At 49.5% G+C, this 27964-nt stretch overlaps 1 protein-coding gene across 6 annotated transcripts in view; it reads left to right on the top strand.

Moving 5' to 3' along the window:
• Positions 1-27964, top strand: part of DAGLA (diacylglycerol lipase alpha) — a 61956-nt gene that overhangs the window by 8370 nt on the left and 25622 nt on the right. For 4 of the 6 annotated variants that reach the window (XM_064425770.1, XM_064425766.1, XM_064425767.1 and 1 more), the window contains 4 exons: positions 21528-21666; positions 22300-22511; positions 24450-24551; positions 25006-25144. In XM_064425770.1, the coding sequence (XP_064281840.1) occupies positions 21572-21666; positions 22300-22511; positions 24450-24551; positions 25006-25144 (548 nt within the window). In that variant the 5' untranslated portion in view covers positions 21528-21571. Of the gene's footprint in view, positions 1-10460; positions 10821-18612; positions 18894-21527; positions 21667-22299; positions 22512-24449; positions 24552-25005; positions 25145-27964 lie in introns of those variants that run through there. The other 2 variants (XM_064425771.1, XM_064425769.1) reach the window with 2 other exon arrangements.

The following is a 27964-nucleotide window of genomic DNA, read 5'->3' as shown; positions in this document are numbered from 1 at the left end:
GGGATTTTGGATACAGGAAGTAATTCCCACAGAGTTTCAGGAAAAAATGTGCCCTGGACCTTCAGGCATTCCTTCTTCCTCCTTTTCTTTCCTTTCTCCCTTCTTTCCAGTGGAAGGCACATGGATCCCTTACCTCTGGATCTCTTTGGAAAGATGAAATAAAAAAGCTTTAGATTATTTTCCTTTTCCTTGCAGCAGGAGCTGGAAATCTGCATGGCAGGCAGAGACTGTCAGGATTCTGTCCTGGGCTCTTAATCCAGGAGTTTCTTCTTTAATTCAAATCCTTCCTTAACTGCCCTTGTGCTCCAGCAGATCCCTGAAAATCCTCATCCTGCCCCATCCATTGGCATTTCTCCGTCTCTTTGAGGAGCCTTCTGAGCTCCTCTTCAAAGATCTGTGGAATTGCATGAAAATTCCTGGCTTTACGTTCCCTTCCAGCTGAGATTTTGGTTGCTGCCTGTTCCCTTGGTGTGGAATTAAAACAAGTGGGTTCCTCAGGGCTGGCTTTGAGCTCAATAGGAATTTTTCCCTGAAAACAGGATACAAGATGTAATTTAGAACCTTCAATTCTAAGTTTTCCTGGTGTTTTTCACTTGCCATTTCAGGAGTCAGAGGCAAATATCCCAGTGCAATTCACTCACAGCCATCAGTAAATATGGGAATGCCACCTTAAATGAGCATTTTCCACTCCTTTTTTCCCCTCTGGAACATGTTTCCTTGGGATTTCTTGGCCTGGAGGTTTTATTATCCCCACAGATCTGAGTGGTCCTGATTTTACATCCAGGCAGGCTGCAGGACAGGATCCTTATCCTTGTTCTTTTGGAATAAAATGCTGAATCCCTCAGGCCACCTTAAAACATTTGAACTGGATAATGGGAAGAAACAGGAAAATTCAGGACATTCCTATTATAGTTCAGTGCAGCAAATAGAAAATGGGGAGGCTGGGATGGAATTCAGCCCTTTCTTTCCTGAAAGGTGCTTTTCTTCCCTGGAAGGTTCCCATTTGGATGTGTCCTGCTGCTCCATGTCTGCTGGAATTTGGAATTTCCACAGCTCTGCATTCTTTGGGATGAAATTTATTATTCTGTCATGGCTTGTCTTTGCAGCCCATATTCCTGGTGTTGACACAGCCTGGATGTATTTTTGGAATATGGATTTCAGCTCCAAACTGGGAGCCTCTGGAGGCTTGGCTTTTCCCATTGGGTCTGCTAAATGATCCTGCAAATTGGTGCTGTTTTCTCCTGTGGGAAATGAACTGTTTCACCTCCCAGGAAATCAGAACAAGGCAGGTGCTGCTTAGGAGCTTCCAGCGTCTCAGCCAGCTGGGGATTGTCCTGAAAAAAGTTTATCCTGCACTGCTTTTGGATCCCATGATTAGAATCCTGGAACAGTTTGGGTTGGAAGTGACCTCAAAGCTCACCCACTATCCCAGGTAACTCCAAGCCCCATCCAACCTGGCCTTGGACACATCCATGGATCCACAACTCCCCTGGACACCCTATTTCTTTTTGATATCCAGATCCTATAAGTGTTCTTCATTTACCTCTGGGGCACGTTTAACCTTTGGAAGCACATTCCCCTTTTAGTGACTCCGGGTTTTTTCCGGCTGATTCAGTTGTTTGTCACCATCTCCATGGCACCAGAGCATCCGCTAATGACAACCAGCATTTCCCTAAATGAGAGCATTCAGGGATGAACTGGATTTTTCCTTGGAGAGGGGAAAACATATGCCCTGTCAGAGGAAGAAGAAAAACTTCCCATAAAAGCGGGAATTTGTGATTTGTGCTGCTCATTTTCTTCCCTGGATAGAGTAGGGAATGAGGGAAAATTTCATGGAGAGATTTTGTGCTCTGTGATATTGCTCTTCCCTCTACCTTTGTCAGTTCTCCCTTATTTTCTAGTGGAAAAAGAGATATCCATGTTCCAAAACTGGAAAGATTAGAGCTTTCCTCAAAATTCACTGATAAATCCAGGGGCAAAATTCCCTTTCCCTTTGTGGAATTGTGGTGTTAAATCTTCTGCAGGAAGCTACAGGCTGCTTTGTCTGGAAAACCTTCTTCCCTCTTAAGTTTTGTGGCTATTCCTGGATCAATTTGTTGCTTTTGGAAAAGAGTCTTTTGGCCCCTAAAAAAAAAGAATGGATGACATTTTCTCCCCGAGCTTGTTTGAACACCTCCAGTGCCATAATCAAATTTAACTCAGTAGGAAATGGGCAAATCCCCAAATCCAGTGTTATCCATGGTTATTCCAAGGCCTGATAGAGCCCGAGATAAAGGGATTTGTTGCATGTAACTGTTTGCCTTATGGAATCCCAGCTGGCAAGGAGAATTTTGGGACTCTCTGGGGCCTTGCTCTGACTTTGTGTTCCCCTTGGATGAGGGCGGAGGAATGAGGAGAGGCGAGCTGGGAGGTGGGAAGCACGTGGGAAGCTGCAGAAAATGCTCGGGAATGGGCGGCTGAGTAAGTGTGGAACCTCCTGGGAATACTGGCAGAGTTGGTGAAATTCCCTTGTGAGGTGGGGAGCAGGAATTTGGGGAGGGAAATCAGGAACATGCCGATGTTGGAAGTTTCTGTGTTATCTAACGTGTTGAGTTTGTAGGATGTGTTTTATTCTGGAGAAAAGGAGGATTGGGGGAATTTCTCATTCCCTACAACTCCATGCCTGGATGAGGGAGCCAGGTGGGATTGGGCTCTTCTCCCAGTGAGCAAATGACAGGAAAGCAGGAAGCGGCCTCAAGTTGCATCAGGGGGAGGTTTAGGTTGGATATTGGGAATAATTCTTCATGGAAGGGGTTGTAAAGCACTGGAAGATGCTGCCCAGGGCAGCAGGGACTGGTGGAGTCCCCATTCCTGGAGGGATTTAATATCCATGTGGATGTGACACTTTGGGACATGGGGTAGTGGGTTCATTGTTGGATTTGATGATCCTAAAAGTCTTCTCCAACCTTAACAATTCCATGATTCTCTGTACAGGCCAGACACTCCTGAGGGGTTTGATGTTCCCAACTTTTCCCATGTCCTTCATACCATAACCCATGTGTTGTGTCCATGGATTTGCTGGCTCCTTGCGTGTTTGTTCCCTGGAATGGCCTGGAACCCTGGTTTCCAGCCATTTCTGGGTAGGAACTCCAAGGATTCTCACATTTGGCCTTTATTCCTTGCGACACACGAGGTTTAGTTTGGTCCTCAGGGGGATAATCCTGCCAGATTTTCCTTCTCTTGGCAGGTGACAAGACAGGGAAGTAAACTTTGGAATTGCAACATCTGCAAGCCCAGTAAGCACCCACAGTTCCGGGTTTTTGGGATACACTGAGGGGATTCAGGCAGCGGAACTGATCCGAGGTGGCTTTTAATGACTCCGGGCTCACCCAGATCCTTCTGGCTCAGGAGAGCGGAAGGGAACGCGCTGTGTTTGTGCACTGGATGCTCATCCCAGGGGTCGGATTAGTTCAGTGTTCCGTGGCAGCTCCAACCGGGTGGACGAGGTGCTGGGGAGGTGTCACCTGGGCAGGCTGAGGAAAAGGCGGAGTCGCCCAAGGGAACGTGGGAATCTCTCCAACACGGAGGATCCTGGACTGTCCACAGCCAATTATCCTCTTAAAACCTTGGGATGTTGTGCAATGGACAAGTCAATCATAGGGTATCCCAAGCTGGATGGAACCCACAGGGATCATTGGAATCCAGCTCCTGTTGTCCTTGGTGTTCCCAGCTGTCATTGTATTTATCCTGTTGGTTTCCAGATACTCTCCTAATTTTTCTTTCTGTGTTAACTCTTAATTGAACAACACTTGGAAGCAGGATGTAGATTGAGGAGAGCGAGGGGCACTTCCCACTGCTAAGAAATGAGGCTTCTCATTCCAGAAAAGCCTAGACGGGGGTGGGGGGGGTTGGAAAACCAGATGGAATGGGAAGAACTCATCCTGGTTCCTGTTCCTGTAGCTGCAGGATTTTGCCTTTTGTGTGCGAGAGCTGGGAAATGCTGCCCTTTGGAGTGCAAAAAGCGTGAAAGGGTGTGGTCGGAGCAATCCGGAACCTTTTCACCTGAAAGCACCTGATTTATCACACCAAAATCCCAATGTTAACGTGGATTTGTTTGGTGAACCACTCGGCTCTGAGTTCCCTGGGGCTGGGCCAAAACACTCCCTCCTGCCTGGCATGGAGAACACAGCCCTGGAGCCTCTGCTCTGGAGCACGAGGGTTCAACATTCCTGAAAAACAGTGAGTTGGCCTTTCCGTTCTTCCAGCAGGTGCTGTTTGGTTAAACCTTAATATTTAGGGAAGTTTGATAGGTGGAGAGTGGGAGCAAATCCCCTTTTCCTTCTGGAGTGCTTTCACCATTCCAGTGTGTCAGGGCCTGGAAGTTTTACATGGATAGGATGAAAGCAGATGGATCTTCTCCTCAGTGTCCAGAGGTAAAAGGTGCTGTGCCAGAGGGTGTGATACTGGAATTCCTGGTTGTCCAGGCCTGGAGAAGCAGGAGATCCTGTTCCCAGACAACGTGACCATTTGTTGCTCTGTACTTTAGACAGCTGTCCTGGTGTTTGCTCAGCTCCTTACACCTGACTGCAGGGGTTGTCCAAGGAATTTGCATTTCAGCTTGGAGATTTTGTTGAAACTCTGGCGTTTTTGGCGAAAAAAATGTGACAAATCCCATTAGGAGAGAGGAAAAGGGAGGAATTTAGGACTTGGTGGCCCCTGGGGCTGTGGCTGCTGCTCCCTTTTTGGAGGAGAAATAAGAGAAGTGTTCTTTTACCTTTCCCAATCTTTATAATATTCCAGCTGCCGAGGCTCCATTAGGCATTGCTGCTCTTGGGAAAGGAGATGAGGTTGGAAGTTCTCATGTTCCTATGGGAACAGGGAGTCTTGGAGCTCTCATTTATAAGAAGATTTGTCAAGAAAGGTAGGGAAGGGATTTAATTTCTGACTTAAGTGGGAAACCAAGATTCCTTCTCTCCCAGTTGGCTCCTGACTCCGAGTTTTCCCATTCCAGGCTGCTCCGTGGCCTCAGAGTTAATTACAAGTTGGATAAGGAGATGCCCGAATCCACCCTGCTGTTGTTTTGCTGACTCAGCAGCTCAGAGCTCCTTTTTTTAGGGAGGGGGGCAGCAAAAAGACCACCCTGGATTCCAGATGCTTGTGGAGCAGGGTTAGGAAGCCCCTTGGGATGAGTTTTCCGGGCTGAGCTGTTCCTGAATTTGCTTTTCCCACCTCCTTGGAAGTAGATAAGATATTCAGGACAGAGAAATCTGGTTTCTTTTTCCTCAGTGCAGCCGTTGTTTAAGTAGCTCCCAAGGAATATGGGACTTTGCCCAGTCCTGTCAGCGTGCCTCTTCCTGGGAATATTGCCCCATGTGTGCTCAGAAGGGCTGGGGGGTGTGGAAGTTCAGTAAAACCACCGCGTTGTGTGAGGGAAGAGGAATTGCAGTCCCAAACTTCACTTAGAAAATCGAAATGGGAAAAAGATGAGAGGTCAATTAAGGAAGAACTGTGGTTTCTAAATGAGTTTCCAGCCAAATCCAATGGAAAAACAGGCACCTGCCATGGGATGGGGTCTGGGTTTTGGTGTGCTGGGATCCTGACTGAAGCAGCTGTGCAGTTTTTTCCCTGTGGGAGCTTCCCTGGGGTTCTCCTGCCACTGCACCACAGCTGGGTTGTGGTCAGTGCATCTGGGACTCTTGCCTGAGGGTTCCAATCCCTTAATTTGTCATAAATCTGGGATTTGGGACTTCTGCCTGAAGGTTGTCATCCCTTATTTTGTAATAATGGGGTTGTCTTTTTTTCCCCCCTAAATTTGGATTTTCCATTAATTAGTGGCTGTTATTAATTATGGCTTGGTACTTTAATACTTCAGTTTTCCATGTTTCCAGTGCTCCAGAATGGAATTTGAATTAATCTGTCCCTTTGGAGGGCAGGGAAGTTTCAGCCCCCTTGTTAAAGGGGAGCTCTTTCTTCCTTGGAGCCTTTTTCCTTGAAACTATTTTGGGAACATGACTTCATCTTCCTCCTGGAGCGGGGGAAAAGCCCACCCCAGAAACGTGGGGGATTCGGAGCTTCTGTTCTTCCCTGCAGAAAATCACGGAATTGTGCCTCAGATTTCCCTGAAATGGGGGTGTTGGATCATTGCAGGAGGGAAAAGGGGTGAGTTGTGTGCTGCTGGTGGACAGATCTGTGTTCTCCAGAGGTCACTCCTTGCTGGCAGCCCGGAGCAGGAATGGGATTCCTGGGTGCTGGCAGCTGAGGGAGGGGTGTTAAAGAGGCAGCTCCTGCTGGTCTCTTCCAGTGATTCCAACCCCTTCCCTCCTTGTTTTCTCTTGGATGTTTACCTCTGGATTCTTTGGCTCCCATCCTGGTAATGCTAAACCCCGTGGTGGATTTGGGAAGAGCTGGATGAGGGCAGAGGTGAGATTTTATCCCAACATATTTCAGAGCCTGGATTGTCCCTCCCCCTCCCCCTGCTGCTTTCCTGGTGGAAACACGGAATTTTCCCATTTTGCTGTGTTGTCTCCTTCCTGGCTTATCAGGGAGAGAGGGAAGAAGGGATATGTGGGCTGTTGGTGCTGGAATTTAAAACATCCTCATAGAAAGGGTCAGGGTCATCCCTTTTTACCTTTTCCAGCTTCAGGCTGGGAGCTGGAGCACCTTGAAAATTCCAGCCAGGAAATCATGTAACTGAGGGGGGAATTATTCCTAATGTCATTCCTTAACCTTATTGCCTTACTCCAGAGGATCATTTGGGCTTTTTTGCTGGACACTGATCCCAGCTGGGAGCAGCGAATATGGTGGAGGGAGGAAAAAACCTGTGGACCTGGGGTTTTTCCAGCTTAAGGAATGCTTGGGTTCATCTTGTGCTGGACAATTCCAGGCTGGATGCTGGATATTCCCTGGGTGTGTCTGTTCCGCTCTTTCCCTCTTTGCAGTGAAAATAAAATCATTCAGTATCCATGGGATCTTTATAAATCCTTAAATATCCATGGGAGGTTGCAAAAATGGACATGTCAGCAGTTGGAGACATTGATTGATTTATTTTTTCCCCACTGGAGAGGGTGTGTTTTATGTGGAATGTGGGAAAGACTGTCAGGAACCTGGCTGGAAAGGTGTGTGAGAAGCTCCTGGAGTTCTGGGAGCGCTCAAGAGATCCCTTCTCCAAGAGACCTTTGGAATTCTCTTGGTATTTTGAAAAAAAATCAAAGCCATCTGACAAGGCATGTGGCAAGTGACACTTGAGTTGTGCCAGGGGAAGTTTTAGGTTGGATACTAGGGAAAATTCCTTCTTGGAAGGGGTTGCAAAGCATTGGAACAGGCTCCAGTGGTGGAATCCCCGTTCCTGGAAGGATTGAAAATCTGCATGGATGTGGCACCTGGGATAGTGGTGGTGGCCTTTGCAGTGCTGGGGAATATTAGACTGGATGATCTTGGAGGGCTTTTCCAACCTGAACAATTCCATGATCCATTTGTCCATGCTGTTGGACACACAGAAGTCTCAGCCTGGCATTTGAGGAGAATTCATCTCTCCCGTGGGCTCTGCGATCCCAAAACATCTCCACAAGGATGCAGGCAAAATTCCTGTTATTCCTTATCAAAAAGACTGGGAATATTTTCCCTTGCTGCCCAGAAGAGAACTGTAGGAGATCTCAGCTTGTGCCTCTGCTCAGAATTTAAGGCTGAGGGAAGGAACTGAGGCAAAAAGAGGCACAGGGATGAAGAAAAGTCAGACCTGGGCAGGGATAATTCCTGATCCTTCAGAGCTTGATTATTATTCTTTAATCAACTGTGTTAATTACAGTATCATATCGCTCCCAGGCCTCTGAGCTCTGATCAGGGATGAGGATGTGAACTGAAAAAGATGGAATAAAGGAATTTTTTCAGTCTTTGGAAGTTCACTTGTCCTGGCAATAACGGAATGAGTCACCAAACCCCAACTCTGGTGCCTGTGATCTCTTCCCAGCTGATTAGAACATTCCCACCAAGAGCTCTTCCAGGCATTTCCTTTTGAAGCTTAATTGAAAAAGCTCTGGATGATTGGATACTTCATGGTTAATTATAAGATAATTAAAGGAAAGCAGGCAAAATCCACACCTGGACAAATCCTGCCAAAGGAATCTCTGCAAAGGCACTCCATTTAATTACCAGGATGGCCACGCGTTGCCTCGGGAAGGAGAGGAAAAAGGAACTTCTTTTCCAGCAGCCTCAAACTGGTTGGGCTCGGAGCCAGAGGCTTGTCCTGAAGTAGATCCCTGTGAACAGCTTTTTTCCTTATAATCCTGTTAGGATTATAAATTCAAGTGTGAAATTCGTTTGGAATTTGTGTCTGCTGGAGGAGGGGAAATCAATTGCAAAATGTGTCCCTGTGCTGTTGGAGCAGGGATCCTTCCCATTTTCTGAGGATTGCCAACTTCCCTGGGCAAGATTTGAGCTGTTTGTCTTTGGAGAAATGGAATTGCTTTCCTTTGCTTTCCAAGAGGTGTTGAGTTCGGTAGAGAGGGATTGGGATCACCTGGCCATGATCCAGGATGTCCAGCAGCCAGGTGGGAAATCCAGGTACAGCCCTGAAGATGATCCTGCTGGGATGTGCTACAGGAAAGGTGATGTTTTTCCTATTCAATTCAGACATGGATTGAGGACAGGCTGGGGTTGCTGGGAATGTTCAGCCTGGACAAGAGAAGGCTCCAGGGAGACCTTAGAGCCTCTTCCAGAGCCTAAAGGGGTTCCAGGAGAGCTGAAGAGGGACTTGGGACAAGGGCATGGAGTGACAGGACAATGGGAGTGACTTCCTGCTGCCGGAGGGCAGGGAGAGATGAGATATTGGGAAGAGATGCTTCCCAGTGAGGACAGCAAGGCCCTGAAATGGATTTCCCAGAGAAGCTGTGGCTGCCCCATCCCTGGAAGTGTCCAAGGCCAGGCTGGACAGGGTTTGGAGCAACCTGGGATAGGGGCTGGCTGGAATGGGATGAGCTTAAGGTCCCTTCCTACCCAAGCCATCTGGAATTAGGGATAATTTTGTGAGGAACACATTAATCTCATTTTTTGGATCCTCCTGTCTATATTTTAGGAATCACATGGTTGATTTAGGTTCTGGATCATCTCCTGCTGCTTCTGGTTACCTCCTGCCATAGTCTGGCATTCCCCAGCTCCAGAGCTGGTGCATTCCCACATGTGGCCAATTCATCTTTTCTGCTCCCTGTTTGCTTGGGAAGGATTGTTCCTGGTTTTCTGTGGTATAACCAATTGTTAGGAACAGTCAGTTCCAATCTGTGCCGTTCAGTTTGTGCCTGCACAGCTGCTTGGAGCCAAGGAATGCTTTTCCAGGGATTTCTTCGGCTGCAGCTCCACTCTTGTCACGTGGCGTCTCTGCTTCTGCCTCACCTCCTTTCACCTCACTCTTGTCCAGCTTTTCCAAACAAATTCTGGCTCTGGAGCTGGTGGCTGAGAGGCAGGGACAGTGTCCCTGGAGTGACAACTTTCCAAGCTCCTTCCAAGCTCTGCTGAAGGACTCCCCCTCCCCCGTAACAAGGGAAAGTAAGGAGGGTATGGGAACATGGAGAGTGGTGGTACCAGGGAGAAAAATTGCAGAATAGTTTGGAATGGGAGGGATCTGGAATGTGATCCAGTTCCATCCCCCAGCCAGGGGCAAGAACTACTAGCTCAGGTTGCTCCAAGCCCCAGCTAAGCTGGCCTTGGACACTTCCAGGGATGGTGCAGCCACAGCTTCTCTGGGAAATTCAGGGTCTCATCACCCTGACAGGGAAGAATTTCTTGCCAATATCCCATCTAATTCCACCCTGTGGCAGTGGGAAGCCATTCCCATTGTCCTTCACGCCTTTATCCAAAGTCCATCTCCAGCAATCTTGGAATCTCTTCAGGCACTGAAAGAGCTCCAAGGTCTCCCTGGAGCCTTCCCTTCTCCAGGCTGAGCAAGGTCAGTGTATCAAGGAGACACCAGAAGTGTCAATTAGGGAATAAGCATGGGAGCAGGAGGAGATTCCTGGTGCCATGGCTGCAGCCAGGAATGTGTGGCTGTGCTTCTGTGGCACCGAGTTTGCCGGGTATCGGAGAGTAGAGATGGCAGTTCCAGCTCCAGGATCTGTAGTGGTGAATCCACGGGGAGAAACAGGCACAAGGAATCTGTGTCAGCAGGAAAAAGTTGGAGTAAATATGTATGAGTAATTCCAGGAGTCGGAGCTGGAAAACCTGTGGAAATGGAGGAGATGTAAAACTGCCTTATGGAATTAAATAATTCCTGAGCTTGAAACTGAATCCCTATCTCCTGGGTGTCCCTGGGGAGCAGTGGGCAGGGCTGGATCCCTGCTGGGGAGGGATGGGAGTTGTGGCTGCCAGGAGAGCGCAGGGCCTGGAGAAACTGCGGATCAGCTCCACGTGCAGGCTGTGGGTGGTGAGGAGGAGGGATGTGTATGCTGGGATTTGGAAATGCAGCTCCTGGAGTGTCCAAGGAGAAGGGAATGTGGAAAAATAAATATATTTAAGGCTTAAATATGACACAGGATCAGGGAACCCTGGGCTTGATTCATCCTTGCTTACATAAGCAAAAGGAAAAGAGGATTCCTGCTTTTCATCTCAAATCTGAGATTCAGGAAGAGTCTGGAGAGTTCAGCTTGGCAGGATTCAGCCCAGGATTGCAGTTCTAGGTTGCTTGGTTGTCATTAGGGAAGTGCTGGATGGGTAAGAATTCCTAGGAAAAGGAGAAGGAAGCATTTGGCCCTTTGGTCCTGGTGGTTTGGAGAGGTGTGGGACCAGTGCTGTTTGTTCCCTGTGGTGATTCCAACATCTTTATCCCAAGCACCAGGTGGAGGAAAAGCAGGCTGGTAAGTCCCAGGATTTGATTTCTGTGGGGTGGGAATTTGGGATTTAATTCCATAAACTTGGGAGAGAGCTGGAGCTGCATGTGCTGGACTTTGGTGGTTTTCCATGTGCTCTTCCTCAGTGAGCTCCATGTTCCTAATGGACAATGGGCCTTTTTGGGATGGGATGAGAGAGGAGCTGTTGGGATGTGGAAGGAGGAAGCTGCTCCCAAGGGTCTCCATGGGGGCTGGAATTTTGGGGTCCTGCAGCCCTGGAAGGGGTGATTTATTCTTAGGAGCAAGCACTGAGGCAGGAAAAGTTTTCCAAAGCTGTCATTTGGGTGAGCTGGAGACCTGGAATCTGCCTCTCCCTTCCTCATTCCCTTCTTCCTTCCGTGCTCCTACTTTCTTTGGATTTGCACTGAAATTAGCAGTTTTACAGGAGCAGGGGCAGAACTGGCAGTTCCTTTAGAAGAGTATTCTCCAGGTGGGAATAAAGCAGGATTCTTCTACTGGGAATGCTCAGCCTGATGATTTCTTTTCCTACCAGGGCTATTCCCATGTGTTGAGGTGGAAACCACAGGATGGGAGGGGCAGAAGCACATTTCTTGGGAAGTTGCTGCTGGAAATCCAGAGTCAGGCTTAAAATGTTCCCTTTGAGTTTGGGAGAGAGGATGTTGTCCATGTCCATATCTGAGCCAAGAACATTTCTGGGCTGAAATTCCCACTTCTCTACTGTTGTGTGTTTAAAATTCCCACCTGTACAGGTGTTCCTGTCCTGGCCCTTTCCCAGACAGGACTTTGGTGTTTGATCCTTGCTTCCAGGGTAAACAGGGAAGTGAAAGTGGATACATTCAGTGTGGAAAAGAGCCCTTGGAGACCAGTAATCCTTTGGATGCTGGTGATTAAATCACAGGATATTGCTGGAAAAACATGAAATCAGGATTGGTTTTTTAATCCATAAATATTCCTGTAGGTTCTGGTTTATCAAATGAGCTTGCAGAAATAACTGAATCCAGGATATCTTGATGTTGGTTTGATTTTCACTGGAGGCTGGGAAAAATCTGGAATTAGGGCCAAGAAACAGATTCTGCTTAATCAGGTGCAAGATTGATGCTTTCCAAGATACTGGAAAGTGGGAATATGGGTGGGTTTGGGGAGTTACAGGAAAAGGCAAAGCACAGAAATGGCATTTTCAGGGAATTCATAGCATTCAGGAATGTTCCCTCTTGAATGTACTCCTACAGGATGAGGTTCTCAAATAGGCTGTTGGTGGCTTCACTTAGACTTTGGGAAGTATGACCTCCATGACCTCTTTCTGGGCTGATTTCTAGGAATGTGGGATACAGGCATGTCCTCAGCCAAGGAAACAAGCAGGGACATGATGAGGGAAATAAATAAGCAGCATCAGGAAAATGGGAATAAGTCATGTCCAGGTCAGGCTTAGGCTGTTTGAAGCTGTTCCCAAGGTTTTTGAGCCTCGAAGTGTCACAGATCCAGGATCCCTGTTTAATGAGGACAAATTGCATTGAGAAAAGATGCATTTGGGTTTAGATTCCCAAAAAAACTTCCCAGATAGGCCTGATTCCCAACATTTTAGACTTGCAACTAGGCACGTACCTGCCTAACTGCTTTGTCATGGAATACAAGAAGAGCAAAACTCCTGAGATAAGCTGTGGGATGTGATACAGAAAAAGGGCCAAATTGGAAATGCTGGTGATCAGGAAGTAGAGTAAGAAGCTGGAGGCCCTGGAATTCCACGTGTGTCCCTCTTTGCCCCATAGTGCCAGGAGGAAGGGAAATAATCACTACTTTAAATTCCTGAGGATCATTCCTGGGAGATGAGCAGAGCCAGCATTCCCTCCTATGCTGGCAGATGCACGTGGAGGGAACCTCTCCCTGATGATTCCTGTGCTCCAGAGCCTGGAGCCGCCTCTCCGGATGCGCTTCTCCTCTCTAGCACATTTGTGGGGAGGGGGGAGCAGGGAAGGAGTGCCAAGGAATGGTGTTGACCACACAGTTTTCCCGAGTTTGGCAGGGATTTTGTGTTCTCCCACTTCTTTCGCTCTCCTCGTGTTGGCAGCGGTGGTCCCGGCACCGCTCCCGGTGGCTTTCCCTGCATGTGACTCATCCCCAGGGAATTCCTGAAGCAATGAGTCAAGTTATTGGGAAAACTGTTTGCCCACTAGTGTAAACTAGGGAGCCAAGAAGCTGCTTGCAGGAGGGGAGAGAGGCAATTCAGTTTGGGAATGACTGGGCTTTTCCTTCCTTTTCCTGAAGGCATTGCTTCCAGATGTGCTGGAGCAGGGATGTGCCTCTGAGTTCAATATCTCACCTGGATATTTGCTCCTTCTGCTTTTTTTCTGCCTTTTTGAAAAGGAGGCTGAACTGATAAGCATTCCAGGGTGGAGGAAAACTGTCAGGAATTTGCCGGGATTGTACTGGAAAATAGCTTTTCCTAAAGAAATGAGGCTCTATCCAAAATGCTCCTTGTGTAGTTACTGGTCACCTCTTGGGTTTGCCCTGGCTGGCTTCATCCAACCCTTGGAGTTTTGGCTATAAATAACTCAGAGGCCGTGTGCTTTCCGACCAGGAATTACCAAGTTCTGTGTGTGGCTGTGGGATATTCCATCAAAACCAAGGATCAGTGATTCCCAGTAAATATATCCAGGGAGCTGTTGTTCCACACCTGGGAGCAGATTTGGGATGCTGGCAGCATTTATTGCTGTATCCATCACCTCATCCAGGTATTTCTTTTGCATTCCCTACCCCATTCCAGCCAAGCTTTCCTTGTTGTAGGGGATTTTATTCCCCTGTAGAACATGGGGTTCTGTTTCAAATCCCAAATTAATTGGAATTTATTACATTTTCCCCCGTGGCAACTTGGCCGTTATTTTTGCCGGAGCTTGGAGTGGTCGGGAAGCTGCCCGTGGGCTCTGCTGGCACAAACTGTGGGTGGAATTGCGGAGCTGCCGGCATCGAGACAAGGATTGGGGGTTGTTTTTAACTCCGTTCCTGTCAGCACACTGGAATTGTGTGTGACAGTTCCTTCTCCCCTCCCAAATTCCTGAAAAAGTGGCGGCTTCCCTTGTTTCTCAGCCAGGTGTTTGTGCAGGTTTTGGGTTTTCCATAAGCTGTTGAGTCTGGAGCTCTGGAGTTCAGGTGTGCTTTTGTCAAGGTCAAGGAGAAAAGTCCTGGGAATCTTAGAGGTGTGAGTAAGGCTTTTCCATCCCTTTCCAAGCATTATCCTCCCTTTCATTTGGGAGGCTGGAATGTCTCACAGTGATTCCTGTCTTTATGGACTTATCCCTACAAACCTCTTCCTTTATGCCCAGGGATGGTTGCTGAGGTCTGGAATTAATGAAGCGCTCTGGATCCTTCACCAAGGGGGACATGGAAGTGCTGGACTGTGTCCAGGGAAGGGTTTGGAGCACAAGGAGCAGCTGGGGGAGTCAGCGTGCAGAAAATGAGGATCAGGAGGGATCTTCTCACTCTCCACAAATCCCTGACAAGAGGGTGGAGTCAGGTGGGATTAGGCTCTGCTCTCAGGGAATAAGTGGCAGGATGAGAGGAAATGGCCTCAAATTGCACCAGGGGAGGTTTAGGTTGGATATTTGAGAAAATTCCTCAATGGAAAATGTTTTAAAGCGTTGGAGCGGGCTCCAGTGGTGGAATCCCCATCCCTGGAGGGATCTAAAAGCCATGTGGATGTGGCACTTGGGGACATGGGATAGAGGTGGCCTTGGAAGTGCTGGAGAAATGGTTGGAGTCAATCTTGGAGGGCTTTTCCAGCCTTAATGGTGATGCTATGGACAAATCCTGGCCTATGGGGTGGTGCAGGGATATGACTGGAGAGCCAGTGGGGATAACCCTTGGGATGTGCTGTGTCACTGGTTTGTTGGACTGGGATCCTTGGGAACAGTCTCAGAACTGGTCTCAGTTGTTTGAAGGAAATTCATTCCAAAGTGGAGAATTTCCTTGTTTCTCTTTGATTCAGTGAATCCCTTATCCTGCTTTTAACTGAGAACAAGTGCTGGGAGTGGCACCTTTGGGATTTGCCCATCCTTTTGCACTAAATCCATTAGGGTTTGCCAGACAGTCCCATTTTTCCTGAAAACTCCACTGCTGTGGTCAAGTCCATGCCAAGGAGATGCATTCTGGAGTCTCCAGAATTAAAAATTAATCATTCCCAATGTAACAGAAAGGAGATGTCGTGTATGTTTGGGGGAAATGTAGGATTCCTGAGACCTGTTTCTACCCAAGGCAGGAGAGTTTGGAGTTAAGGAAAAAGGGGATGGATTTAACCAAGGAGAACATGCATCTTGATGTGTTTATGGCAAAGGGGCTTTGGGAAGGAGTCTGAGGGAGGAATGGGGTGGGATGAAGATAGATCAGGGCTGGGCCAATTGGGAAGTGGTTACACCAATCCTGTGTCCATCACCATTGCAGTTACAAGGAATTTATTCCAGGATTTCAGGGCTAAACTGGTGGGCCAAACATGTAAGTTCTTGTTCCCTGTGTTTTGAAGGTCAGTTGTTGATACTCAGAGATTATTTTGGGAATTTGTGTCAGTGGGCAGTGCTGGAGCTCCAGATCCAAGCTGATCCCATTAGTTCTGTCCCGATGACATTGCGGAGGTGATTGTGGTGCCATGGCCTTATCCCGAGGGAGCCACATCCAAAGTGTGCCAAGCCACAGGAGGCTCTTTGAACCTTTCCTGTCTCCAAGCTTCCTTCCCTGGCTCTGCCGCTGACTGATTTTATTCCATTCTCCTTGGAAAATGGGAGATTATTAAGGAGAATCTTCAAAGTAACCATGAAGATATCCCAAAATTCTAACCGCATTGATTTTTGCCAGTGATCTCTGCCTGGCATTTGCCTATAAATATGGCTCTTAAATGTTCCATGAATCCATGGAATATTCCTTAAAGTAGGGGTCTGTTCCCTTAATCACCTCCGGTGAGGGCAGAGCTCTCCTCACAAGCTTCCGGCAGCTGCTGTGCCTTCTTCCCCCTGGGAAGAGCTTTCCCTGCAATTCCTGCAGGCACTGCTTGCAGCAGATACTTCCTGCCCCTTGGAAAAGGCAGAAAGGACTTGCCTTCCTTTGGTGCCACGGAATTTGTCCCCTCTTGTATACAATCCTGGAATGGTTTGGTTTAGAAAGGACATGGAATGCTCATCCCATTCTACCCACTGCTGTGGACAAGGACACCTCCCACTATCCCAGGTTGCTCCAAGTTTTATCCAGCCTCGATTTGTCACTTCCAGGCTTGAGGCAGCCAAAGCTTCTCTGGAAAATCCATTCCAGGGCCTCACCACTGTCACAGGGGAGGATTTCTTCCCAATATCTAATCCAAACCCACACCATGTGAGTGGTGTCTCTCCATGCACTATTCCAAAGGCTCTTTCCAGGTCTCTTGGAGCCCCCTTAGGCACTGGAAGAGGTTTTAAGGCTCCCTGGAGCCTTCTCCTCTCTGGGCTGAGCCATCCCAGCTCTCCCAGCCCGGCTTCAGAGCAGAGCTGCTCCATGCAAATTCCTCTGGCCAGCTTCAGGACATTCTGTGTGGATATAACCCATCCCCCTTCTCCCTGGAAGGCGAGAACAATTCCCAGATTGTGAGAAACCAACTCAGAAGCAGAAAGAGCCTCATTTAAAACCCTTCAGAACAGCTGGATGGGGCCTGATGGGGTTGGATCCAAGCTGGAATTGATGATTTCCGTCAAGTCCAGTAAGTGCTTGGTGGGAACGAAAGAATTCTGAGAGCTGCAAGGGAATGATCCAGCCTGGAGTGGGAAGCCCATATTCCATGTGGGACATGTTGGTGAGGGAAGGAAGTATTTGGGGTGACTTGATGGGACCACAGTTCTGTTGGTTAGAGAAGTGAACTGTCTGTTATCCTGCAGAGTGAAAAAGCAGGATGCAGCATCCATGCTGTGCCCTCAGGACAGGAGTCTCCAGCACCTGGGCAAGGTGACCTGGATGTGCTCTCAGGGAGAAGGGAAGCACCTCTGCTCCAGAGCAGAAAATCACTCCTGAGGAAAAGCTGCTGTGGGAGGAGTGACACAAAGCTCCTTTTGGTTTTGGTTTTCCAGCTGCATTTCCTAAGAAGTTGAGCTGGGAGCTGGCAGGCCTGGGCTTGAACTTCCCAGCGAGACAGCAGGTTGGGACTGGGACATTTTCCTGGGGAGCATGGTGACATTTCAGCCAGGGTAAGGGATCCTGGGAGGGGCAGCATTCTGGGATGTGGTGCTGGATTTCTGTGGAACAGCAAAGGGTTCTGTCCTTTAGCAACACCTGCAACCATCCACTGAGACCTAGAAATCCAATATTTTTGGTGAATTCTGTAGCTCTGAGCAGTGGAGGCAAACATCTGGCTTGTTTTGAGGGAATTTCCTTGAGTGAGTCACCCTGGAGGACTCTGGAATTTGCAGAGGCCAGCTGGAAGAGGGTGCTGGCAGAAATGGGATGGGATTGCTTTGTCATACCTGGGTCTTGTGAAAGTGTCATCAGGTGCCTGAGGGAAAAGGTAGGGAAGGAATATTGGGATAGCAGGGCTTCCTCCATGCAGACATCCCCAGGGATATGGCAGAGGGAGGAAAAACTCCCAATTTCAGCCTGGGTTTGGCCTCCCATCTTTTGCTCTGAACAGCAGGAGGCTGGGAACCAGGGGAGGTTTTGGGGTGATGGAAGTGGGAATCCTGAGTTAGCCTGTGGATGCAGGGATGGGGAACTGCAGGGGGTTGTGAACCTGTGGATGCAGGGATGGGGAACTGCAGGGGGTTGTGAACCTGTGGATGCAGGGATGGGGAATTGCAAGGGATTGTGAACCTGTGGATACAGGGATGGGGAATTTGGAGGGGGTTGTAAGTATGTGGATGCAGGACTGGGAATTTGGAGGGGGTTGTGAGCCTGTGGGTACAGGAATGGAGAATTGCAGGGATGGGGAATTGCAGGGAGTTTTGAGCCTGTGGATGCAGGAATGGGGATTTGCAGGGGTTTGTGAGCCTTTGGATATAGGGGTGGAGAATTGCAGGGGGTTGTGAGCCTGTGGATGCAGGGATGAGGATTGCAGGGGGTTGGAGCACTGGGCTGTGTGGGTGCCTCGGGAATCTGCAATTCTGGGAGCTTGGAGCAAATCCGGCTGGATTTGGGTGGAGAGAGTGGGTGACTCTGGGGGTGTTGCTGTGGTGTGGGTGGGCTCCTGGCATGCAAGATCCAGGCACAGCCTTTTTCCTTCAGCTTTATTTCCTGGTGTACTTCTCCCTAAGGAGGTTCATGTCAGATGGGATGGGCTGTTGGATTAGCCTAAGTCTCCGAGGTTTAGCTGGAATGTTGTCTCACTGTAGCGTTTTTCTCCCTTGCTCTTTTCCCTAAGCCTTTCCCTACAGACAGCTAATTCTCCCCTTCCCCCACATCCTGTCATAGCCCAGAGCATGTCACAAGGAATTAACGGCTGGAAAGGCCGGGAGAGGCTCCTCTGGAACAGTCTCTCCTTTCTGTGCCCGGGGTGGCCCCCTCTGTGTGTCCCTTTTGTGTCCCATCCAAGTCCCCTCCCCCTGGCCATTCACTGGAGAGTCCGTGGCCAGGAGCCTTTCCCAGCCCGATGCCGTGGCTGTGTCCGAGGGCTCCCGGCAGCGCTCCCGCTTTCTCTCGCTGGGAAGAGGGAGGAGGTTTGTGCCGCTCCGGGGTTTTCCTCCTCTCCCGGCTCCGCATCTCTGACAGCATCGCCCGCTCTCGCTCCCAGTCCTCCTTCCCACAATCCACGTACAATCTCCTCAGAATAGGGATGATGTCACTTCCTTCCAGAGGGTGCTGGGGGGTGTGGAAGGGGGGAGTCACGACCTCTGGCTCTCGGCATTCCCGGTGGATAAATGAGGTGCAGGGAGGGAGTTGCTCTGAGGATGATGCCCGGCTCTGTCGGCGGGCAGATCCCAGTTCCCACGCCGTGCTTCCCTTTGCCGAGTGGGATTTTCAATGGCTGCAGGAAGAGTTTGCTGTTCCCTCCTGAGCTTGTGATGCCTATCTCCCTGGATATGCACTTTTCCTGAAATACCCTTGTGGGAGAGAAGGATGCGCAGCGGCCGGACCACATGCCATGTAAGGTTCCTGCTTCCCTAGGTCTCTGAGGGGGCTCCTTGTGCATGTGCTTCCCTTATTTCAGTGTTGGGAGCTTGGGGCTGCTTGTACTGGGATTCAGCTTTCAAGATCCTGGGAATGTTTGGCTCTTCCCAGCAGTTTTTGGGAGAGTGTGAGGGTTCTTGCTGTCGCAGAGCCGGGGTCAGTGGTCTCAGGGCTCTTTGCACTCCAGCCTTCCGGCTCCTCCCAACTCCTCTGCTGGATCATATCTTCAGCATCTTAAAACAGTTCCTGGGATATGCTGTGCTGGGATGAACCTGAAGAGTCCTCACAGTGAGAATTTTTTCTGGTGGGTTTTCCAGTCTCAGGCCTTCCTTCATCCACCTCATTTCCAAAGCAGGGGCAAAGCCCAAAACCTCCTGGTTTAAATTCAGGAATCTTTGGGAATAAATTGGCAATGTTCCTGCCCTGGGAGCCTGGTAAGTGGAGTGACAGTTCCACGGTGAGTATTCCCGTATGTGACAGTGAGTGACAGGTTTCTCTGCTCTGTCCCCATCTGTTGCTGTGGATAAGGAATCCACATTGGATATTTGTTGCTGTCATCGTTATCCTGCTTCTCAAACTGGGAGAGGGTGGTGGGAACTGGGAGAGCCCAACTGGAGGGGTGGAAGAGTTCCGCCTTGGTGGGATGCAGCCGAGGGATGATGGGAACAGAGCTGGGCTGGGAAGTGCTGGAGGTGTATCCAGGGTTTGTGATATCCCGGCTGTCCTGGGTGGTGAATGACAGGCAAGATGGGGCTGGGAGGGAGTTCCCAGATGGCCAGAGGAGTGAAGGTAGAGCTGGAATGTACCCAGTGCTCTGAATATTCTGTGCTGAGGAAGTTGGAATCCGAATGGCATTGGAATTTTGCATTTGCTTTGTTTGTGGAATGGAGCATTTCCTTCAGCTGAGTGACAGGCTGGAATCTGCCTGTTAACTTGAAATCCCCTGGAATTTGAGGGGATTGTGTAGGTTTCAGTAATGGGTGGCTGGAAGATCCATTCCAGTGGCTGTGGGTGTTGGCACAGGAGAGGAGACTCTGGATTTGGGATATTCTGGGAAGTGGTGAGGTAACCATACCTGACTGCTGGGTTGGATTTAGTGGGACAGGGCAGGAATTGGTGACGTGGGCTGCCTCAAACACAACATTTGTGTTACCTGAAAGGTTCAACTTTAGTTTAAATCATGAGCAACCTGGACTTGTGGGAAGTGTTCCAATCCATGACAGGGAGATGGAACTGGATCATCTTCAAGCTTCCTTCCTATCCAAGCTATGGATGTCTTCCCCTTTCTAATTTGTCTTACCCACAGCACTAAATTAGGGGCATCATATCCAAGTGTGGGGTTTTTTTGCCTGGTACAGGAAGTATTGCAGGTGGTATTCCTTTGGGAATGCTGTTGGAAATCCTGTTGTAAGTAGTGGATGAGGACACTTTGTCCTGACCTGGCAGTTTGCTGTTGGGTTCACAGAGGCAAAAATCCAAGAGCACTTAGGGATTTGTAAGTGCAGCTTTGGAGCAGCATGGCCACCGCAGGCCACGGGTGGAGCACACCAGCAGCAGTGCATGGATGTGGGAATTGGGAGGTTGGTGGAGTTGGGAACTGAGATGGATCAGCTGGGAGAGCTTGGAGCAGAGAGGCACAGGTGAGGTGGAGCATTCCCTGGTAGCGCAGGTAAGAGGTGGGACAGAGATTAGGGCATGGAAAGAGGGACAGGATTGATCCCCAAATCCAGAAATCCCTGGTGTCTGTAGCAAGAATGCAAAGGCACCATCCTGGATTCGGCAAAACCAAGGAAAATTCCTGCTAGTGGGTCATGTGTTGAGCCAGGAAGGCAGGAGTGGGATAAGGTGTGCTGCCAGAGTCCCTCTGGAGCAGCTTGGAGTATAGCCAGCAGGGATGGAGTGGGATGGCTGTGCTGGAGGAGGCTGGAGCGCCCTGTGCAGTCTCGTGACTTTGCACCACTCCTGTTTCTATTTTCCAAAGGGTTTGGGAAGCCCTAAAAATAGGAGCACAAACAAAACCCAGGGAGGAACAGCAGCTCCTGAATCTTCCACCGTAGAATTGGTCGTGCCTGTCAGGGCCGGTGCGGATGCGACGGAGATGTGGAGCTGGCAGGATGCTCCTGCTGGTCCAGGGGGAGATCTCCTAGGAGCCAATATCCTCACTGGAAGTGCTGTTGGGAGCCAGTCTATAGTTCCCCAGATGCTGCCACTTGCTGTTAATGGATGTTTTGGCTTCCTGAGCCAAGTGTGGGGGGGAGAATTGTTGGACAACAGCCTGGCAGCAGGTTTGTGCATGGAAGTACACAGTAATAGGGTTTGCCAGAGATTTGAGGCCAGGATGACCTGTCCCAAATCCCACAGTGGCTGCTCACCATCACAGCCTAACAGGATTCCAGGTAATCCCATGAAGTGGAGCTGGGTGAGTTACACACCGGCTTCACCTAATACTTCCCACTCCTTCAGCTCTCAGCCCTCCTTTCCGAGCATGCCATGCCCCCTGGTGCTGGAAGGAAGCAGCTCTGAGATAAACCAGGATGGCTCCCAGGTTGTGGGGCTGTCCAGAGGGGGTTGGAGAGGCTCAGCAGCAGCTTTGCTTCCATTCTTTTCCAGGAGGTGAGTGCTGTGCCTGCTGAACTTCCCGGGACCCGCCAGCCATGCCAGGGATTGTCGTGTTCCGCCGGCGCTGGTCTGTGGGCAGCGATGACCTGGTTCTGCCAGCCGTCTTCCTCTTCCTCCTTCACACCACCTGGTAAGTGAGAAGGGCACAAGGATGCTTGGAATTCACCCAGGAATTCTTCTGGCTAATCCTGGTACGTCTGGAAATTCTCCCCTGTGCTTCTACACAGGGCCAGAAAGTTTGGTTGGGGCATTCCTGATGAACACCAACATTTTCCAGCTTCTGTTTTCGTGGCTTAGCTCTGTTCCAAGTTCTAGGCTAGTTCCAAAGAGCCTGACCAGAGCTTCTTGTTATCCTCCTGTGCCACCCAAGATTCTCCGCTAGAATTTAAGGCCATATTTCTGTACAGAAGCTCAGGAAAAACAAGCATGGAATCCTGGAATGGTTTGGGTTGGAAGAGGCCTTAAAGACCATCCAATTCCATCCCTCTGCCATGGGCAGGGACGACTCCCACTAGGTTGCTCCAAACCCCATCCAACTTGGCCTTGAACAAACACTTCCAAGGGATGTGGCAGCCACAGCTTCTCTGCAGTGGCAAATCCCATGGGATAATGTGTCATGGATGAAATGGTTCTGCCGGGGATAGCAGGGCCTCTGGATGGCTTGTGGGGATTTGGGGCCCAAATGAAGAGGAGCTGTGGGACACTGAGGAGGGAAGCAGCTGTGGGATATTCCATGGTTTCCCTTGGCTTTCCTGCCCCGCAGGTTTGTGATTCTCTCGGTGGTGCTCTTCGGGCTGGTGTACAATCCCAACGAGACGTGCTCCCTGAACCTGGTGGACCACGGCCGGGGCTACCTGGGCATCCTGCTGAGCTGCATGATCGCCGAGCTGGCCATCATCTGGCTCAGCATGCGCGGGAGCATCCTGTACACGGAGCCGCGGGATTCCATGCAGTACGTCCTCTATGTCCGACTGGGTAAGCGGCCGGAGCCTCGGCGCTTCCATGTGCTCCTCCCTGCAGCCTCCTCTCCCTGCCTGCTGCAGCTCCTCTGGCAGATGGCTGCCAGGATGTGCCGTGCATCCCGATGAATCCATAGGCTGCGCCTTGTCACGGCTGTCAGACTGGCAGGCGGTGTCCCAAATAGCCTCCTTTTCCTCTCATGGAATCTGCTCCCCTTCTGGCTCTCTTTTCCCCCCTACGTTTTCCAAGGATAGAGGCATAAATCCCAAAGGTTCTGACTCCAAGGTGTTGCCTCTTGACTCACCTGATCCATCCCTCCAGGCACTGGAAGGAAAATAGGTGTTCCACCTTCTCACTTTCTTTTTCTTCCTATATAAGCAATTCCTGTCTTGCTCCCTCTCCAAAAACCAGAGCAGGGAAGAGAATTATTCCTTGATCCCTCATTCCCTTTTACCTTGTTTCCCCTGGATTCTGTTGCCTTTCAGAAATTTAATCAGATTTTTCTGTGCCAAATGAAGGTTTTAAGAGAAAAATCTTTGGAGATGCAGAGCCAAGCCCATTCCAAACAAATTATCCTGTGGGTTTTCATCCCTGCTTTTTGCATGTTGTTTTCCTGCAGAATCCACTAAAATAAGGATAACCTTGCTTGAAAGCTCAGTCTGGAAGACTTGGAATGCTCAGTGCAAGTCATTAACGCAAACAGCAAACAAATCTCCCTCTCCAGCTTCCCAGCCAGTCTCCCTAGGGAAGCATGGAGAGCCTGGCAGTTTGTGTTAAAACCAGACTAAGTGGGGCAGAGGAGGTAGGGAGAATCCAAAGAAAGGTTTTCCTGCCCCCTAAAGCATCCCTTCTTCTTCCGTAAGCTCTCTGTGTGCTCAGGAGTGGGATTTCCTCTAGATTTTGGGTCTTGTATTCCCTCTTCCCTGGGTATTTTGCTCTTGGTGGTTGATCAGTTGTGCTGATGGAAGTGGGAGCGTGACCAGTGCGTGGGCAAGGTCCATGTGACTATCCCAATTTAAGCATGCTGTTTAATGCAGAGGAATTTAGGGAATTAACTCTAATGTGAACCTGGGAATGTCTCATCCCTGCTCCTGCTGCTCCTGTCCTGCAGCAGGCAAAGGGGAGAGGAGCCAAGGGAAGCAAAACCTACCTCGGGCATAAATTGGGTTCAGCAGGAGCCAGTCCCAGCCCTGATTCCTTGCCCAGGAAAGCTCTGTCTCCTGGAACTGCTCTTTCCAGGTCTGTAGCAAAGCCACTTATGGAAAGATTCCATGCCAGCAGGAGATACGGAGGGTGAGTGGGATAAGCCAGGCTGGATTTAGTCTCAGCTCCACCAAAATTTAGGCAATCTCAAGCAAGGTATTCACCTTCTCCACACCTGATTGTCCACATGTCCTTTGGAATTCTGGGGAGAAAGTGGGAGGATGGGCACTTCAGAGCAGTTTCCCAGCTTTTTTGTTCCAGGGAAGCACTGTTAATCCCCAGTTTCTAGTTTGCTGTCAGTCACATGCAAAACTGAGGAGCTCCTTAGGCGCTGTCTCCTTGGAACTGTTATGGGAAGGGCTGCAAAGGTGCCGAGAATGTTTGCTAAGCATAGTGAGCAGGATTAATCCTGGATCCACACACTCACGTATTTGGGATCTGTGAGTCAGGCCAGCTGTCTGAGGTAGTTAAGGTTTGGGTCCTGTCATTCCTGCTGCCTCAGGGAGTCTTTCCAGCAGCGTGGGAGGAAGGTCTGGATCTCTGATTCATACCTGTGACACAACCAAGGGCGCTGACCCCTCCACGATCCCATTTGTTCGGAGTTATTTGGAACATGTTGCACTTTAGGTTCATCTCCTTACGCATCCCCCTTCCAAAGTTTTTATACCTATTCCTTGTGAGAAAATGGGGAGAGGAGCTCATCCTTAGGGAAAAGGCTGCCATCATCCGTGCTGTTCCCATTTTTTCCAGCGATCCTGGTGATTGAGTTCGTGTACGCCATCGTGGGCATCGTGTGGCTGACACAGTACTACACCTCCTGCAACGACATCACAGCCAAGAGTGTCACCCTGGGTACGGAGCTGGAATGTGGCCTGGGAGCATTCCGACCGATTGGCGGGCATCCTTCATTCCTGCCTGTGCCCATTGACTCTGGGAAGTGGATGGGAGCTGTCAATGTGGGGCTTGTTTTCCTGTTTATTGCTCGGAACAGTCGTTCCATTCATCCGCCTGTGCTGCCGGCACTCAGGCAGGGATGCGTGTTCCCAGGGAAGGGCAGTCTGTAAATTCCACTTTTTCCCTTCAGAATGGTTTTACTGTTTTCCTGGAAGCCTTTCCCAGTCTCCTGGTGGGGATGATGTTAATGGTGCAGTCCCAGATACTCAGGGAGCATTTAATGGCCCCATAAAACAGCCGGCAGACTCATCCAGCTGTGGCTTAAAAGCCTTTCCAGAGGATTTCCTTTTTCTGCGTGAGTTTGGGGTGGGAAGTAAAGGCTGGAGCACGTGACTCCTGGGTTTTTTTTCAGGAATGGTGGTGTGCAACTGGGTGGTGATCCTGAGTGTGTGCATCACTGTGCTGTGTGTCTTCGATCCCACGGGACGCACCTTCGTCAAGCTCCGCGCCACCAAGCGCCGGCAGCGCAACCTAAGGACCTACAACCTCAGGTAAGGCAGCATTCCGTGGGATCCCAGAATTCCAGGGTGCCTTGGGTGCAAGGAACCTTAAAGATCATTGAATTCCACCCCCCTGTCATGTACAGGGATACTTTCCACTAGACAAGGTAGCTCCAGCCTGGCTTTGGATGCTTTCGGGTATGGGGCATCCACAGCTTCTCTGGGAAATCTGTTCCAGGGCCTCACCACCCTCACAGGGAAGCTTCACTTCCCAGTATCCCATCTGTCCCTACCCTCTCTCTGTCAGTGGGAAGCCATTTCCCGTTGTCCTGTCCCTCCAGCTCCTTGTTCAAAGTCCCTCTCCAGCTCTCTTGGATCCACTTTAGGCACTTTAAGATCTTTCTGGAGCCTTCTCTTGTCCAGACTGAACATTCCCAGCTCTCCCAGCCTGTCTTCACAGCAGTCTGAATTTCCCTTCTATCCAAGGACACAAAGATTTAAGGAAAGAATCAGTGGAGGGTTTCAGGGTTACCAGTGCTGTGTCCTCATGGCTGCAGTCACCCAAAATCCTCCTCAAGCCAGGGAATTCTGGGATGGTTTGGGCTGGAAGGGATCTTAAAGCCCTTTCAGCCATGGGCAGGGACACCTTCCACTGTACCAGGTTGTTCCAAGCTCTGTCCAAGCTGTCCTGGAACACTTCCAGGCATGGGGCAACCACAGCTTCTCAGGGCAAGGTTTCTGGAAGGGTGTCCTGCTTTTTTGGGAGCTTGCCCTTCTCCTTACCTTGCTGCAGGGACCATTCTGCTCTGCTGAAGGGGATTTTGGGAGGATGCAGCTCCCTGTCAGGTGCTGTGTGTGGGCACCTGCATCCAAAGGAGGCAAAGCCATGTAGAATCCAGCTGGATTCTGTCTTAATGACTGGATTTGTGGATCCTCGTGGACCCTGCTGACCACAACAACCTGTTTGTCCGTAGCCCATAGCAGCGTTTTCCGTGGAAACAGTGACAGTGTGCTTAAATTTTCCTTCCTTCGAGGCAGCATCTCCTTCCAAATCCCCTTTCTTCCTTTATTTTCCTCTCCAAAATCCAACCTTTTGCCCTGAGGTTTCTCCTATTTAGTCTTGGCCAAGGAACAATTCCATTTGTGTTGGCAGTTGGATCTTTTAATTAAGAGTGGATTCCATCTTAGAGCTCCCCAGATGGGGAAAGAAAAAGCTTTTTTTCACCAAGCAAAGCTTTTTCTGAAGGATTTTTTTCCAGTAGGGGACAACACAAACAGGCTTTGTTTCCTTTGATATGTGACTGTCCTTGAGGAATGTGGCTTTGGAGGGCATCGGGATCTGAGGGATAAAAAATGGGGCTTTCAAAAACCACTCTGTAAATTTCCCATTTTTCATTGGGTTGGTCTGTTTTCTCTATTCCAATGACTTGGATTGAGGTCCCTTTTGAGGGAAAACTGGGCTTTTCTAAGGATAGTGCATCAAGTTCTGTGGGAAGGAGCCTGGATTTTTTTGTGGAATGCCAGATATTCCTTCTGACCTTTCCAATGTGTTACAGTGGCCTGGAATATTTAGAATTAGTGCCTAGCATGGTGATTGCTGCTTGGAATCAGGAAATTCCCAGGAACATAAGAAGCATGATATTGTGGATGTAGTACTGCAGTACAGGAAAAAAAATTCTTCCCTGTGAGAGTGGTGAGACACTGGAATGGTTTTCCCAGAGCAGCTGTGTACTCTATCCCTGGAAATATCCAAGGCTGGATAGGGCTTGGAGCAGTGTGGGACAGTGGGAGCTGTCCCTGCCCATGGCAGGGGCTGAAACTGGATGAGCTTTGTGGTCCCTTCCATCCCAAACCATTCCAGAATTCTGTGATGATTTTTCCAAAGCGAATCTGAGCTCTACAGCTTGCACAAGTAAATTCAAACCAACCCCAAAAATCTCTCCTCTCTGGGGAATTTTGAGATTCCAGAAAGCTGAGTGAAGGCCTTTCTCCCTTGGCTGGGTTTTTCCCTCCAGGCCTGCAGCATTTATGGAGAGCTTGTTCCTGCTGTTCATGGATTTTCCCTCTGGAAAGGGAATGTTAACAGCTGTTAACAAGCAAACGCTGTGGGCTATGATGTGAAAAACAAACATCAAATGTGACTGTTCACTGCTCAAACAATTGTTTCCAAAGGATACATTCCCAACTTCTCCCTCTTGCTGAAAGAAATCCTTTCCAAGGAATAGATGAGGAAGTTCTCTGCCTGGCTGGATTGTGTCCCACGGTGGATTTCCTTTCCCAGTGGCATCGTGGTGTGTGTGGGCTGGGAAAAAGAAACAACCCAATAAAAGGCTGGGCTTGCTGTGCCAAGGCTTTTCCAAGGAGCTTCTGAGCTCCTACTGAATGTGTGGAAGTTGGGAAAAAAGAATTTGGGAAAAGATGGAGGGAAAACAGCTCAGAGTACACTTGGTTGTTGAACCCCACCAGGGAAATTCTGAAGTTCTTTGGAATCTAGGGGAGCAAAGCCCTGCTGCCACTCATATTCCCATTCCTTTTCTGAAAGGTTATGGAGAGCTGTTTTCAGATACTCAGGCAGGAGCTGATGGATCCCTATGGGATCTGCTCCTTCCATTTCAGGCAAATATTCCTTTGCCAGCATCTTTTCATTCCATGTGCAACCCACTTGCTGGGCTTGGGCTTATCCTGATGGGATACCCTGCCAGAAAATGGAGTGGTGTTTTATTTTGGATTGCTCTGACCTGGATTAGATCTGTGTTTCCCTAAAAAAAAAAGAGGAGCTGTGCACTTCAGGGAGCTTGGAAGTCTGGCACAGAATCAGTCCCTACTTCTGTGGCAGGGGGTGGAACACAATGATCCTAAAAGTCCCTTCCA

This window comes from Passer domesticus, chromosome 6 (assembly GCF_036417665.1).
Source record: "Passer domesticus isolate bPasDom1 chromosome 6, bPasDom1.hap1, whole genome shotgun sequence".
NCBI classification, from domain to species: Eukaryota; Metazoa; Chordata; class Aves; order Passeriformes; family Passeridae; genus Passer; species Passer domesticus.
This window is presented reverse-complemented; position numbering and strand designations above follow the sequence as displayed.